Genomic DNA, 15,400 nt, shown 5'->3' with positions numbered 1-15,400 from the left:
TTCATTCACGAATCTGATTTTTACATAATATATTGTAGGTATTTATAGTCTCCCGATAAAGATGTTTGTAAACGGGATTTATTCCCGATCCCCTTTAATCTCCACAAAAGAATGAGTCAAATTGACCATTTGACTTATACATAATTTATGAAATTAAAAATAGTTCTTTCTAACAAATGTTGACGTGCTCGAGTGGCTAATGCGACAGGTTTGAAATCAATTGAGCTCTCCTCCGCACGTAGGTTTGAATTATGTTGTTGACATATTTTTTAAATCTTCATGACATTTTTTGAATCTTCATGACATTTTTTGAATCTTCTTGGCAATAGGTCCATTTGGAACACAGTGATTCTTATCACTAAATCTTTGAACACAAAGTTGGTCCAAAACTAGAAAACTTACCGTTCTTGAGATTCGTTGGAACTCTATCTTCCGATAAATTTTGCCTCGGGATTCCTTCATGAAAGTTGAGCAAAAGAATTTCGTAAATCATTTTGGACTAATTTAAGAACCTAAATCATAAAAAATCTCACATATGTGGAAAATACATGGAGACTAAGAACTTGAAACCTTTATCTCATGATCTTCCTGATTCTTGACCAATTTGAACAATTCAAGAATCCAAACCTAATCTACACAATGTTACAACTTTACGAGCAAGTTTCATGAAGGGACCTGATAAGAAAATGACTTCAATCGACTTGATCGAAGCACCTACGACGATTATTTTTTCCAAACCCTCCTCTTTCTCTCTTTTTTCTTTTCTTATCTTCCTTAATTAAGGAGGACATAAATGACATATGAAAATACCATCTAATTTTTGTATTACCTCTATTCCAAGAAAAAATCTCATCTGACCTAAGTCAGTCATATCAAACTCTTTCTTCATGGAACGTTTAAACTCCTCTAATAGTTCTTCATCGTCTCCAGTAAATAAAAAATCATCAACATAAATGCTTACAATAAGAATTTTACCTCCCTTCCTCTTGCTAAAGAGTGTTTGCTCACTGGAACTGCTTTTGAATCCTTCCTTGATGAAGTAGGATTCTATTCGACTAAACCAGATTTAGGTGCTTGATTTAATCCGTAGAGAGCCTTTTGGAGTTTGTACACCATCTCCTCACTTCCCTTTTTCTCATAGCCTTCACTGGAATCTGCTAACCATACAGGTGGATGTCAATTTCTCCCCTCCCTTATTGTCAAATCTGGTGCAACAGTTACTGATTTTTTTTTTTCAGCAACTGGTTCAATTGTTTCAGCAATCGATTCAATCGTTTCTTCCGTGATTTTTCCTTCTTCGTTTTCAGCAACTGGTTCAATTGTTGCAGCGAATGGTTCAATTATTTCAGCAACCGGTTCAGTCGTTTCCTCTGTGATTTCTCCTTCTTCGGCTGTGTTCTTATCAATTTCAATGTTTTCCCAGTCTAATTTTTTCATTGCTTTCCATTTACCCATTTTTTTGAAATGGAGTCCGATGTTGCTTTCCTTTCATACATGCCTCACAGATGGTGTTTGGAGCCCCAATTTGCGGCAGGGCTTTCACCGTGTCTTTGTGTTTCAAGGTGCACAAGCCTTTGTAGCCGAGATGACCATATCGATGGTGCCAAAGTGTTGACTAATCCGTATTTAAAACTTGGAGGCATCTTTCTTCATTTGTTGTAGTAGATGGTTCAATACCCAAAATAAACTGCCGATTTTTCCTTTTCGTGGATGATAATTGCTACAGACACCATCTTTAAACACCACTTCTACTCCTTTTTCTTGTAGTTGTTCAACGCTCAAAAGATTATTTTTGAGTTCAGGTACCTAATACACATTACTAATAGTGCAACGAACCCCCCATGCAAAGTTAATTTCAGTGCACCTTTTCCCATAACTTTCATACTTGTATTATTTCCAAGTTTGACAATGTGGAAAATGTCTTGTCTAAGCTTGAAAACATACCTTCACTTGCACACATATGGTTTGAGCAACCAGAATCTAAGAACCAAGCATCACTCCTTTTTGCTTCATGTTTTTCCATATGAGCCATTAACAGCATTTCATCCTCTTCTTCCAGCTCTGCATAATTCAATTCCTTATTCATCTTTGGACATTCATATTGAAAATGACCTTAGTCATGACGCCTATAACATTCAACAGTTGCTTTGTTGAAAGTTGGTCTTCCTCCTCCGCGTCCTCTACCCCTGTAAGTTCCTTTTCCTCCATTACTTATTTCCGTTCGTCCTTTGACTTTTAGAACTTGCTCCTCTCCATTAATGCTGGATCTTTGAAATTTTTGTTCATGCACCACTAATAAACTTTGAAATTCATCGATGGACATGTTATCAGTATCTTTGGCTTCCTCAATGGATACTACAACATAAGTAAATTTTTCAGTCAGGGTACACAAATTTTTTTTCTACAATTTTCTTGTCTGGCATATCTTCTCCATTGCTTCTCATATTGTTGGAGATTATCATCACTCTTGCAAAATAAGATGTGATACTTTAATCATTCTTCATCTCTAGGATCTTAAATACTCTCCTTAATGCATTAAGAAGAGATTTTTTCACTTTTTGGTTTCCACCAAATTTTCGCTCAATCTTGGCTGTGCGACGATCTAAGATTTGCTCAAAGACAGTACGATCAATTTTCTGAAAGAGGTAATGCTTTACTTGGTGATTTTTAAGTCTAGAATTATCAAGGTGGCCCTTTTGTGCCTCAGTCAACATTGTTTCTTCATCTTGTTTTGAGAAACCAATCTCCACCACACTCCATAGACCTTTTGCTCCAAGCAAATTTTCCATTAGCTCACTCCAATGATCATAGTGACCATCGAAGTGAGGAATCTTCGTTAAAACTTTGTCTTGACTCATACTCTCTCTATTTGATCACTAAAAAATTGCGGCTCTATACCAATTGTTAGGTTTTGACATAACTAAGCCAGAAACATAAACATTGGAGTTTGAAATGATGATATTATTGAATACTAAACTTGGCTTTTATAGGCTTACAAATAACTCTAAATAGAGACTAGCCACAAATCTTGGAAACGGAAACAAATCTTGTAAACAAATCTAAAAAATATTTAAACTAGATCTCTAAAAATTACTCTTTTGACCTAATCAAATTTTTCGAACAAAGCTCATGTCCATTTCCACACTCAATATGTAGTCTTATATCTAGAACCTAAGACATTTCCTTATCTAGACCACTCAGGGTCATATGGTCGATATCAAAATTATGATGTTGCCCATTAGAGAAGAAAGACATTCTACCAAATAAGGTGAGGAATCATGAGATCATGGTGTACTGAAAAGGTATGGAGGTCTAGGATGACTTAGGCCATCACAAGTCTAGACTAGGTCTATCTCATGAGGTGGTATTTAGCAATCAAGATGTCATTTCGGTTTGTTGTTTTTATTGTGTCATATTGTGAATTCTGTCTACCTGGTTAGCTATACTCTTAGAGCTGAGGCATAGGTCATAAGTTCATGAATCAAGTTTTAAGAAGTTCATCATAATAGTTGAGTGCACAACCTAATCACACGACATTTAACTAATCGGTAATTGGCCTAGATGAAAGCATGCATATCAATCTAATATTAACATGTGCATAAATTATATGATTAGATGATTCAAACTATCATATGTTTTGGAGTTTATTTTGGGAGCATTTTTGTCATTTTTATTCTTAATAATAATTTAAGCCCTAAACATGTTCATATTCCCTTAAATTTTAGTATCATAAAATTAGAGTCTAATGCTCACCGGAATTTTTTTTGAGTCAATTTAATCAATTACATGGTTTCTAGGTTTTATTAGGTTTTATGAGTAAAATATTCATTTTAATCTCTTTTTTGGGTGGTTTAATTCTAAATCTTTCATATTTACTTAGTATTATGTAAAAAAAGTTAACTTCATAGGTACAATTAAATCATAGTTTAACAAAAATTTAAGGTGGCTACTTTATCAGTTTTGTTGTATTCATGAGCTCGGTTTGTATCCTTTTAGAACTAAAAATTCATCAAATTTCGTTATGGAAGCTTCTTATTGAGTTGAGTTTCTAGAACCGTGACTAGATTTATGGGAACTGGTCAAATTCTAGAGCTAAATCTTGGATAGATATCTTCTCATACAATTGATGGTTTTAGCTGAAACAAAATTCTGGAGTTTTTTATTTTTTATTTTTTAATTTTTTATGATAGGGCTACAGGTTTGAAGAAGAAACCACTATCCGATAAGCACTACAAGCTAGCAAAGTGAGGTTTCATGCCCTTACAGTGTTATCCGTGCACGTCTCCTTCCTTTACAAAGTTAGGAGACGATGATGTGGCCGGTTCAATTGAACCTATCACCTTTTTGATTTTCCTAAACTATGAAATTGACGACGATTATAAATAAGTATAGTCATATATCTAGATTGTGCACTCTAACTCTCTAGAACCTAAACCATTAACTTGAGGCCCATGTTTTAACTCTAAGAGTATAGCCAGCCAAGAAGGATGTATCCATGACATGGCACAACCAGGACTATAAGCCAAATACGATGCCCTGATGGCTAAGAACCACTACACAAAATGCACCTAGACTAGCCTATTGCTTTATCTAAGTCACCCTATACCTCCCACCTTTTCAGAACGTCATGAGTTTATGTTTTCCTCACTTTAGTTGTGCAATGCCTTGCTTTGAACAAAATAATGAATTCGATTTTCCTCGCCTTAGTTGGTGGGATGTCTTGCTTGATAGCATGATGCCACACATGAGTTTGGTTCTCGATATGTAGCACCATGATTTTCGTATCGCCTAGGTGATGGATGAAATTGAAATTTGGGAGGATAGAGTAATTTATAAAATAACTTAGTATTTTGATCTACCCAAGAATGACTTAGTGTACAAACCCTCGTATCCACTTGTTATCGAAAATGATTTATAGAAACATTAATTTTTTATATTTGGCGGAAAAAAGTGATGTAACGACTCAAGTTTATTGAAAAAAATGTTATCGAAAATGATTTATAGAAACATTAATTTTTTATATTTGGCAGATAAAAGTGATGTAACGGCTCAAGTTTATTGAAAAAAATGAGTTTGCCACTCCCTTTAAAATCTCTCTCCAAAAATTACTCCCTAATAGACTTCCCTCTCTCTCTTTCTCTCAATTTACAATAAGTCCGGTAAACAGTTTCATCTTATTCTCTCTTAGATAGAAGAGTCATATTAGAATGGTACAATAACACACATTTCATTTAGTTGAACACAAAGAATAAGAGAAAATTCGAGGAATATTTGCTAAATGTTTATATTGATGACTTCATAGATGTACAATAAGAGAATACAAAGAATACATTCTTAGAAGGAGATATATATAGTTCAATTTACTATATATAGCTTTAGTAGATATAACCCTCTCTTATGTATAACTCTGATAAGTTTATTATTTATTCTAGATATACCCTTTTACGGTACATAGTTGTTTATATGGTCATTTACTTTATATGTCATTTTTCATATATATACTTTTACTATTTATAACCATTGAGCGAGGGCAAACTCCATAACTCAATAATTCTCCCACTTGAGATTGATCTAGTCAACCAAGAATTTTATTCTCAAACTACGATCAACAATATGTTTGTTGGATTTTTTGCACCATCTATCTTCTCGAAACACATCACCATCTTCCACTAACTAGCAAGTGAAATGGTATCGTCTTTTGATATGTTTTGCCTTTGATAAACCAAGATTTTCACCAACTGTATAACACTCTTAACTAACTACATGAAAAATCTTCTCGTTCTGCTTCTCGCCTAATTCTTCTAGATAATATTTCATCCATATCATCTTCTTTCCAGCTTCAGCTATTGCCACGTACTCAGACTCGGTAGATGAAAGGGAAACACAATTTTGAAGTCTAGACATCCAACTCATCACCCATGGCTTACTCCCACTTGATTGTAACCTCAAATTGTAGTGCATATGAAGGGGCTCTGGTTCTCCTTTATCAGTCATGAACAGATAGTGTAATGAAGGTACATACTAGTACTCTGATAGTTCTGTATGATCTTCTAAACACCTGCTCAGGTGTCACTAGAGTCATCTCTAGTTACTCAGTAACAGTCTCAGTAGTTTCTTGAGTATTTGCCACATCACTAGGTGAATTTTTTGACAACTCAGCCTCAACTCCCACTTGTTTCATTGTCCTGGAACTTTTCTTCTCTTTATCCTTATACATGACATTTTAAGCCACGTCACAATGTCTCGGGACACTTTTGTTGTTGACATCCCAAAATTTTTACACAAACTTGTCAGAACCATAGCCTATGAAGTAACACTTCACAACCTCAACGTCAAGTTTATCAATATTCTCTAATAAACACGAACATATGCAGTGCAACCAAAAGTTCTCAAGTGAGAATGCTTGAGTTTTTTTCTATACATATCTCTATTGGCAACTTGAACCCCAAGGGTACTGACGACCCTCTATTTATCAAGTAGGCTATTGTATTTATAGCATCGACCCAGAATGTCTTTAGCAATCCATAATAAATCTTCATACTCCTTGCCTGTTCATCTTTTTAGCACCACCATTTTGTCTTGTTTTACTCGAACTGTCATCGTTAATCTAATTCAGCTGCACAACATGCTTTGAATTCCAACTTTTCATACCCTCCTCTATTGTCAAACCTCATGCATTTGATCTTCAAGCCAGTCTGATTTTCAACTTCGGCTTTCCACTTCTTGGATGTGGCACACATCTAATTTTTTTTTTCAGGAAATAAATTCACATCTTCCTATTGAAATCATCGACGAAGGTGACATATAACTTTGATCCACCAAGAGATGAAATTGGAGATGGTCACCAAATGTCTATATGGACCATTTTCAACCGCATTTTCTTTAGTTCTCCATTAGCATTTGTGAAGCCTAACTAGTTTTTGTTTGCCCATATGCAACTCTCACAAGGACCCATATCATTAGATTTCAGATCTTCTAATTTTCGCAGCCAACATCTTCATTTTTTTTAACACTCATATATCCAAGTCTATTATGTCATAGACTTAGATTTGAAGCACTCTCAACAATAGCAACTATGTTTATATACGCTGAAGTGGTGTATAGGGTTCTAGATTTTGTGCCACGTGTTGCCACCACATCACCCTTCACAATCCTCCACGAATTCTTCCCAAACTCTGCTGCATAACCTGTGCTATCTAACTGACCAATAGAGATCAAGTTCTTTTTTAGATCAGAAATATAAGTCACATCCTTTCATATCCACTAATTTTCTACACGATTTTTTTATGTAGACATCCCTCTTTCCTTCAATTTCCAAAGTTATGTTGTCGGCAAGATATGCCTTCTCGAAATTTTCAGACTTCAAATTCAAAAACAACTCTTTATTTGGAGACGAATAAAAAGATGCACCTGAATCCAAAATCCAATAATCAATTGAGAACGATGAAGATTAGAGCATCCCCAATGTCTTTCGCTAAATTTATAGAATCATTATCATCTTTCGATTTGTGATTCTGCTTTCTCTTTGGTCTTGTACAATTTGCCCGAAAGTAACCCTTTTCTCCACAACACAAACACGTTACATTTGGTTTATTTGAAAAATTTTCACGCTTCTTTGATTTTAATCAAATTTTATTTGGGTCATTCGATTTACTTCTTCCCCTTTGGTCAACACTAAGATCACTACTATATGAATCTCCAATTTCTCGTTTGCGAATACTTTTGCTGAGAACTACATCTCGGATTTCATCGAACTTCAGTTTCTTAGATCCTCAGGAACTGCTGATCACGGCAACAAGAATATCCTACGACTTCGGTAAAGATAACATCAAAATTAATGTTTTAATTTCATCTTTGAAATTAATTTCCATTGAACTCAGTTTCTTACAATCATATTGAATTCATTTATACGATCAATAATAGATCCACCTTCAAACATTTGTATATTGAACAATCTCCGCATCAAATACACCTTATTCATAGCTGACGATCTTTCGTACATATTTGATAGCGCCTTCAACATATAATACAAAAAGTACATTTTCAAAGAACTGCCTAAGGGATATATATATATGATTCAGTTTACTATATTGACCTCAATTTCACTTGAACCAAGACCTACAGTGAATTTTCAAGAAATTTGGAGCTTCCAACAAGTGAAAAAGCAAGCTCAAAGTGACACGTTTCACCTAGTAAGTAGCCACACAGACTAGATGCAAGTAATACTGGTAGGGATATCTAGGACATGCAATTATGCAAGCATATCATACCTTAGATGATTAAAATATGCATTTGCAGGACTCTAATGGGCAATTTTGACTATGCATGTATGAAAAATTATGAAAATGCCCCTCGGATAAGAATTTAAATTGCATGCCTATTTTAATGCTTTCTACTTTGATAATGGAGGATGAGATATTTGTGATCTTGCTCCAAATGAATGATGGATGTTATTTCCCCCATGGAGTTGCTTGTATATTTCTAGGTTATTTATTTTGTGCTTAGGTGATCAATATGAATATCTCCGTGGCAAGGTATGTTTGAACAAAGTTAAGTTTAGGACGATAGAGCTAGAGCAGTTTTCGAGTTGACCTAGGTCAATAGTTTCTAGTAGATCGGGTACCATAGGATGATGAGCAATGATTAGAGGTACAGATTTGTGAGCACTCAGACGTTGGATTAGCCCCAAGGTGTTAATCCCAAACATCCTGAAAAACGAGATACGAGATTTAAACTGCCTAGATGCTCTTAAAGAATTGGTAAACCTATATGACATCTAAATATGATTAAGGAAGCTTAGCAAAATCCTCGAGGGCATTTGAGTTACTATTGAGTATAGGGTCGAGTCAAGGCTGATGCTATGATTCCATAAACCAGTCTTGAGGAGGAACTTGGGACTACACAGGTAGTTAGCTCTAGACAAGAACTTTTTATTAAGGGTAGAAATAGGCCAAGGCTGATGCAACGATCCCATTAAACCAATTCTAAAGAGAGACTTGAGACTACATAGTAGTTATGTTAAGACAAAAGTTTCTATAAGTGTAGAAATGGGTTGAGGCTGGCGTTGCGATCCTGTAAATCAGTCTTAGAAGAGACTTGAAACTATACACGTAGATTTTAGGGTGAGTACTTTTACTGTAAGAAAAATGGGACTACACAGTTGACTCATGATTGATTTAGGAACTTCAACACCTACACATAAGTTTGGAAGGATTAAGAACAAACTTCCTAAAGATTAGAGAAAAAACTCATGAAAATATACTAGGAATTTGATACTCTGCTCCTTTCTCCTCCAGGTGATCGAGAGCTACACTGTTTCAGAGGGGTGTTGACCTGGGGCGTCAATATAGTCTGTATTTTTATGGGTTTGTATTTTTATGGGTATCTGTCCCTGTTCTTTGTTAGTAGATAAGTTGAGAAATATATGTTTTGTATTGTTTTCGTTTAGATTTTTTACTACGATTGATTTGTTTACTGTTGTCTTATCTTGAGCAATTAAAGAAGAAATTTATTTTGTTTTGTTTTATTTGGAAGCCGACATGGGCATTCCACACTTGGGAAGAATTTCGATAACTTTTTGAGATGATGGACATTGGAAAAAGATGGGTACCTTTTCACAAACATTGTTATTATTATCATTTGTTTTCTTTTAGGGTCGGTTGAGGCCTACCTATGTATCCATGCATATTCTCACTTCACATCAAACTTAAATGTGCCGACTTCCACACAATCAGATTTCCACTAAAATATCGATGGAATAGTGCATAATTCATTGCCGACTTCTACATTTCAACCTTAATGCCTCAATTTTCCATCCAAACATTTAATATGTCAAATAAATTCTCGAACTTGTCATCTCATATCGTTTTTATATCGTGAGGGGTGTGCGAGTAAAAGGCCTTTGGGTGTCCCAATAGCCATCTTGGTCTTGTAATTTGCATTATGTCTTCCAAATTGGTATCAGGTTTGGTTAGCCCGTACATTTTGGTGAACAAAATTGAAAGAAAACCCGAGTTCGGATGCGGCGAGATTGGCTCTTTTTTTGACAAACATATATCTGTTCATAATTTGTTTAACCATTTGAAGTACGTTCTTCTCTCTTGCACAATTTTTTTTTTTTTTTTCTCTGATGACACACTCAAACGCGTGTTCTTCACTCAGCCATAGAATTTTCAATCACAAAATCTAAATTTATGATTCCACCCTTTACACAAATTTAGATTCACAGCATAATATAATAATGGTTCCAAACTTGATGGGCTTTATAAAAGAGATCATTTGGTTGGAACCAATGCCTTGTATTCCATCCTTGGTTAAAAGAGGAGGTGGGAAATATGAGTATGGAAATTGAACCGCCATTACATGTAAGGTACTATGCGCTGATGAAAGAGGAAAGTGAGAGTAAAAATGGGAGATGGGTAGGGGAAGAAGAAGAGAGGGAAGTAGTGGAGGAATGTGAGGAAGAAGAAGAGCTTCCAGTGATTGATTTAGGGCTTCTAAAAATGGGGAATTCAGAGAGGGAGAAGTGCATAAGTGAGATGGTTGAAGCTGCTAGGAATTGGGGTTTTTTCCAAGTGCTCAATCATGGGGTTCCAGAGAGGGTATTGAAGGGCATGATGTATGAGCAAAAAAAAGTGTTCAATCAACCATTTGCAAAGAAAAGTTTGAGCAATGTTCTTAATTTGGCTGGAACTTACCGATGGGGTAACCCAGTGGCCATGTCTCCAAGTCAAATCTCTTGGTCTGAAGCTTTTCATATGGCTGTTTTGGAGGTTTCAAACTTGGAGGAGCATGTCACCCTCAGGTATAACCACCCTAATTCTTTCAATTTTACCTTTCTACTTTCATTATGGATTCTTCTTATTCTTATTCTTCTTCTTCTTCTTCTTCTTCTTTTTCTTCTTCTTCTTCTTCTAAATTTTTTAATTTTCAAATCTTTTCTTGTTTGTATCATTAAAAACAAACGCATAATCAATCTAAGATTAGGGTTTTTCTTAATTAAGTGTGAAAATTAGCTTGGAAATCTCCTCCTCTTGTGCCACAAAGAAGAAGATTTAGTTTAGGCTTAATCATTAAGTTAAATTACACAATTAAGGGCTTTTAACTCTTTAATCCAAGTTCAAGTACAAGATTCTATGATATATATATATAACATAGAATAGTGCATTATGAAGAAGAAAAAATATGTGGCTAGAAGCACAAGATTGTGTAGTAATATAATATCAAGTTATTGGCATTATGAAGAAGTATGAAGTATGTGGGTACACACGATCAATTGGGAGAACAGCAGGTAACAATTTAGTCTATAAACTTTAAAAATGTAAGAATTTAGCGTTAATGCTTTAGATTTTGTATTGATTTAGAGAACACTCTGAAAAATATTGTTGAAATTAACCCATAAAGAGATTAGGGACCAAAATGTGTTGAAAATTATTTAAAAAATTTTGTTGTTCTCAAGAATACTCGAATGTTCGACAAAACAAGGATTAATGTAAACCCTAAAAAATGAGAATGTGTCCAATCTCAAAAGTAAGTATTAGAAAATGAATGCCTCAAAGTCTTTGGATGGCTTTTACTTGTGGTATATTATCAGAGAAGAGACTACTTTTACTTCAAAAAAAAACAAAAAAGTAAATAAATATCTGTGTGTTTGTCGTTGTTTTTCACCCTTTTCACTTGCTTCCCTGGTTTTGAATTCAATGTCTTCATGCAAGTACCAACACAAGAAAAGTACCTCCATACAGCTCATTTTGAATTACAAAAACATTAATTACAAAAGGTATTTTTTTTTATTTTTTTATTTTTATTTTTGGGTTTGAAAAGTTTTCATTATTGTTCTTGTCTTTTTATTCGATAAGTTTGAACTGATCTTTAAAAGTAATAGGTTTGAACTCTATTTAAGATAACAAATCAAAACACCTTGTACTAAAATAAATTTTCGTTTAAATATGTTTTAGTCTCTATACTTTCAATTTTTGTTTATCTTAGTGAACGTTCCACTTTGTTCATAAATCTTGTTCATAAATCTTCAACATGGATTTGTTTTTGTTTGTAGTTTCAAGATGTAAATTATAGGTCTGTATACTTTTAAAACTGACTATTTTCGTTCCTCAATTCAATCGAAATTTGAGCATGACAAGTTATTCACTATATTTGTTAAAATATAACTATAAATTGGTGATGTCTCACATTGGTTAGGAGGAGAACAAAACACTCTTTATAAGCGAGTAGAAACCTTACCCTAGGAGATGCGTTTTAAAGCCTTGAGAGGAAGCCCGAAAGGGAAAGCCCAAAGAGGACAATATTTGCTAGCGGTGGATCTGAGTTATTACAAATGGTATTAGAACCAGACACAGGACGATGTGTCAACCTTCTCGCTATTCCCCAAAGGGGGTAGACATGAGGCGGTGTGCCAGTATGGTCACTAGGCCCCGAAGGGGGGTGGATTGTGATGTCCCACATTGGTTGGGAGGAGAACAAAACACTCTTTATAAGCAAGTGGAAACCTTCCCATAGCGGATGCATTTTAAAAGCTTGAGGGGAACGGAAAAGGAAAGCCTAAAAATGACAATAAGGTGCTTACCAAATTTGTTGGTAATAAGTGATTTAGAGATTTACAAATTGGATGGTTTATTTAGAGTATAAAGACTAAAAAGGAACCAAATTTGAAATATTTGTATAGTACTTGTTTTTATCTCTCTTCAATTACGCACATGGGTAGAGGTTTATTGGATGGATGAGATGGGTCACTGTGGGGGGGTGAAGAAGCATATACACACATAGATAATATGTTTCTAGGGTACCCCACATGGGCTGAAAGGGCATGTGAAGTACCTGCGAGGGGTGCTTCCACAGCACCAGGGAGTGCATGGCTGAAAGGGCAATACTCATAGTTTGACATCACCCCATCACATGAACATCACATGAACACGTTTGTTAGCCCCGTGGGGGCACACCCTCCCTCCCTTATCTTATCTTCATTTTGGAGCTCAAAACATTCATTTTTTTGGCTCTTACTCCTCTTCTTTTCTTCCATTATTGCTCCTCAGATATGGTTTGTTTGGCAATAACATGACAAAAAAAAAAAAAAGAGCTCCCATTTTTCCTCATCTTTTTTTGTGCTTCACATTATTTGACAGACCCACAATGGAAGCAGTGGTGAAGAAGTTTGGGAGGTTAGCAGAGAGCATAGCGGAGATTTTAGGGCAAAGTTTGGGCATAAAAGCGTGCTATTTCAAGGAAAGGTGTGAGAAAGGAAGGAGCAGCTTTCGATTGAATAGATACCCACCTTGCCCATTTGCATCTCAAGTGTATGGCCTCATTCCTCACACAGATAGCGATTATCTCACAATACTCTACCAAGCTCAAGTCAGTGGGCTGCAGCTCATGAAAGATGGAAAATGGTTCGCTGTTAAACCAAACCCAAAAGCTTTGCTTGTCAACATCGGTGACTTATTTCAGGTCCTCACTTTTCTCTCTCTTTTCCCCTTTTTTTCATCTCAACTTTTCTGAGATTTTGGGTTTGGATGCTGTTCATAGATGGGAAATTAGAAGGTTTTTAGAGTGTTAAATATATATATATATAACATTAAATGGATCCATTCTTTCGGTTTAGTAGTAGTTTAATCGTTCGAAATGAATTCCATGGTTAGGTTTTTTTAAATATAACATTTGAATTAAAAATGTACTTATTGATTTCTGTTGATATCACAATATTTGAATTATACTCGAATTGATCGATAGCTCGAGTTGATTGATAGCTTTTAAGAGAGTTGTTGGGTTTTTAAAGCCAAAAGAACAGATGGTTAGGAAAACATGCTTGGTTTTAAGAAAGAAAAGACTATAAAGTAACAAAATCATTTAAAGATAAATTTGTAATGATTTTGAGCCCTATACTTATGTCTTGTTAGGGGATGTTTATTGCGTTAAAGAATCACGATCATTATCTATTTTGATTAAAAGTTCTCATGAATTTGTTTTTTGTTTCTTCAAAATGTCTAGTACTAATAGGATTGGTGTTCCTTACTTATAAACCTACGATTTTTCTCTTAATTAGTCAATATGAAACTAGTTCTCCCAATAATTTTCAGCCATCCCCCTTCCCCTGATATCTCTGGAGCTCTCGAACAATCTGTCTTTAATCGAGACTCAACTCTTTCTCTAGAGCCCTCAAACAAAATATATCATTTGTTTGCACTTGAGTCATTTTTTACTATACGTTCGAGACTCACAAATTCTTTGTTCGACATATGAGGATTCTATTGACATTGCTAAGTTAAGGGTATGACTCTGATACCATGTTAGGAACCACGACCATTCACAATAGCATGATATTATCCACTTTGAGCAAAAACTCTCCTTGCTTTGTTTTTAGTTTCCCCAAAAGGTTTCATACCCATGGAGATGATGTTCTTTACTTATATTCCCCCGGGAATCTCTACGTACTTGTCCAGTCTAGAACAAGATCTTCCATACGTTTCATATATGATTTCAATCAACCAAATTGTAAGCTTATAAGATCTAGAATTTGAACATTGGTTCCTCTCAAGAATATAGGAAAAGAAAGAACATAAACATAGCACCAACCTTTCTTAGGAGAGTCATGTTTGCTGAAAATGTGATGCAGGTTGTGAGCAATGATGCATTTAGGAGCCTCAAACACAGAGTGGTTGCTTCTGAAGCAGTGGAAAGATTTTCATTCGCATATTTCTATAGCCCATCTGATGATGTGATGATTGAGAGTTGCACAAAGCCAAGCATTTACAGGCAATTCAGCTACAGAGAGTACAGACAACAAATAGAAAAAGATGTAGAGAAAACAGGCAACAAAGTAGGGCTTCCAAGGTTCTTCTTGCACAACATGTTGCCTCATTTGGGTCAATGACTCAAGTGTCTAATGTCTATTCTAGGGGCTCTACCTAGCCATCATACAAAAATAATCCAAGTAGGAGGCTTAGATTTGGGTGTGTTTTGTATCAAATATATCGTTTCAATATTATAATGTTGTTGTCTACTTAAAAATCTCGGTCCATTAATATAAGCAGATATATACGTGGTAATACTGAGATGTAAAACTCCACAACAACTAAGGATTTATATATTAATAGTTTTGTATAGTTACCGATAAGATTATTCCTTCTAGAAACTACATAGAAAAATAGATAAGATTGTATCTCAAAAACTAAACAGGAGAATAGACCGGATTCAGTCAAATTACGTAACTATTAAATTTTCTTAACTCTTAAGTAAACTATGTTGGGATATGGGACCTATCTATAATAAAAGATTTGGTACAAATATAATGGTAGATATTTCGTTATGGTAGATATATATTATAGATATTTGATAAATATTTGATAGAAATATATAATTCATTAATGTTTGAAAGCTATATTTAGTA

At 34.9% G+C, this 15,400-nt stretch overlaps 1 protein-coding gene across 2 annotated transcripts; it reads left to right on the top strand.

Annotated features, from left to right (window-relative positions):
- Positions 1–10,299: 10,299 nt before the first annotated feature.
- On the top strand, positions 10,300–15,123 carry LOC111438457 (gibberellin 2-beta-dioxygenase 8-like). Of its 2 annotated transcripts, XR_002709670.1 has the most exons (4): positions 10,300–10,804; positions 13,140–13,461; positions 14,627–15,030; positions 15,064–15,123. XR_002709670.1 is itself a non-coding variant. In XM_023076365.1 (3 exons), exons 1-3 carry the CDS (start codon positions 10,335–10,337, stop codon positions 14,882–14,884), a joined length of 1,050 nt encoding a protein of 349 aa, XP_022932133.1. In that variant the 5' UTR covers positions 10,300–10,334; the 3' UTR covers positions 14,885–15,104. The 2 variants fall into 2 exon arrangements, 1 of the variants encoding a protein (XP_022932133.1); XM_023076365.1 differs by having other exon boundaries at positions 14,627–15,104.
- The last annotated feature ends 277 nt before the right edge of the window (positions 15,124–15,400 follow it).

The sequence above is a fragment of the Cucurbita moschata genome, unplaced genomic scaffold (genome assembly GCF_002738365.1).
Source record: "Cucurbita moschata cultivar Rifu unplaced genomic scaffold, Cmos_1.0 Cmo_Scf00075, whole genome shotgun sequence".
Classification (NCBI taxonomy): domain Eukaryota; kingdom Viridiplantae; phylum Streptophyta; class Magnoliopsida; order Cucurbitales; family Cucurbitaceae; genus Cucurbita; species Cucurbita moschata.
The sequence above is the reverse complement of the archived record's forward strand: the minus strand, read 5'-3'. Positions and strand labels throughout refer to the sequence as shown.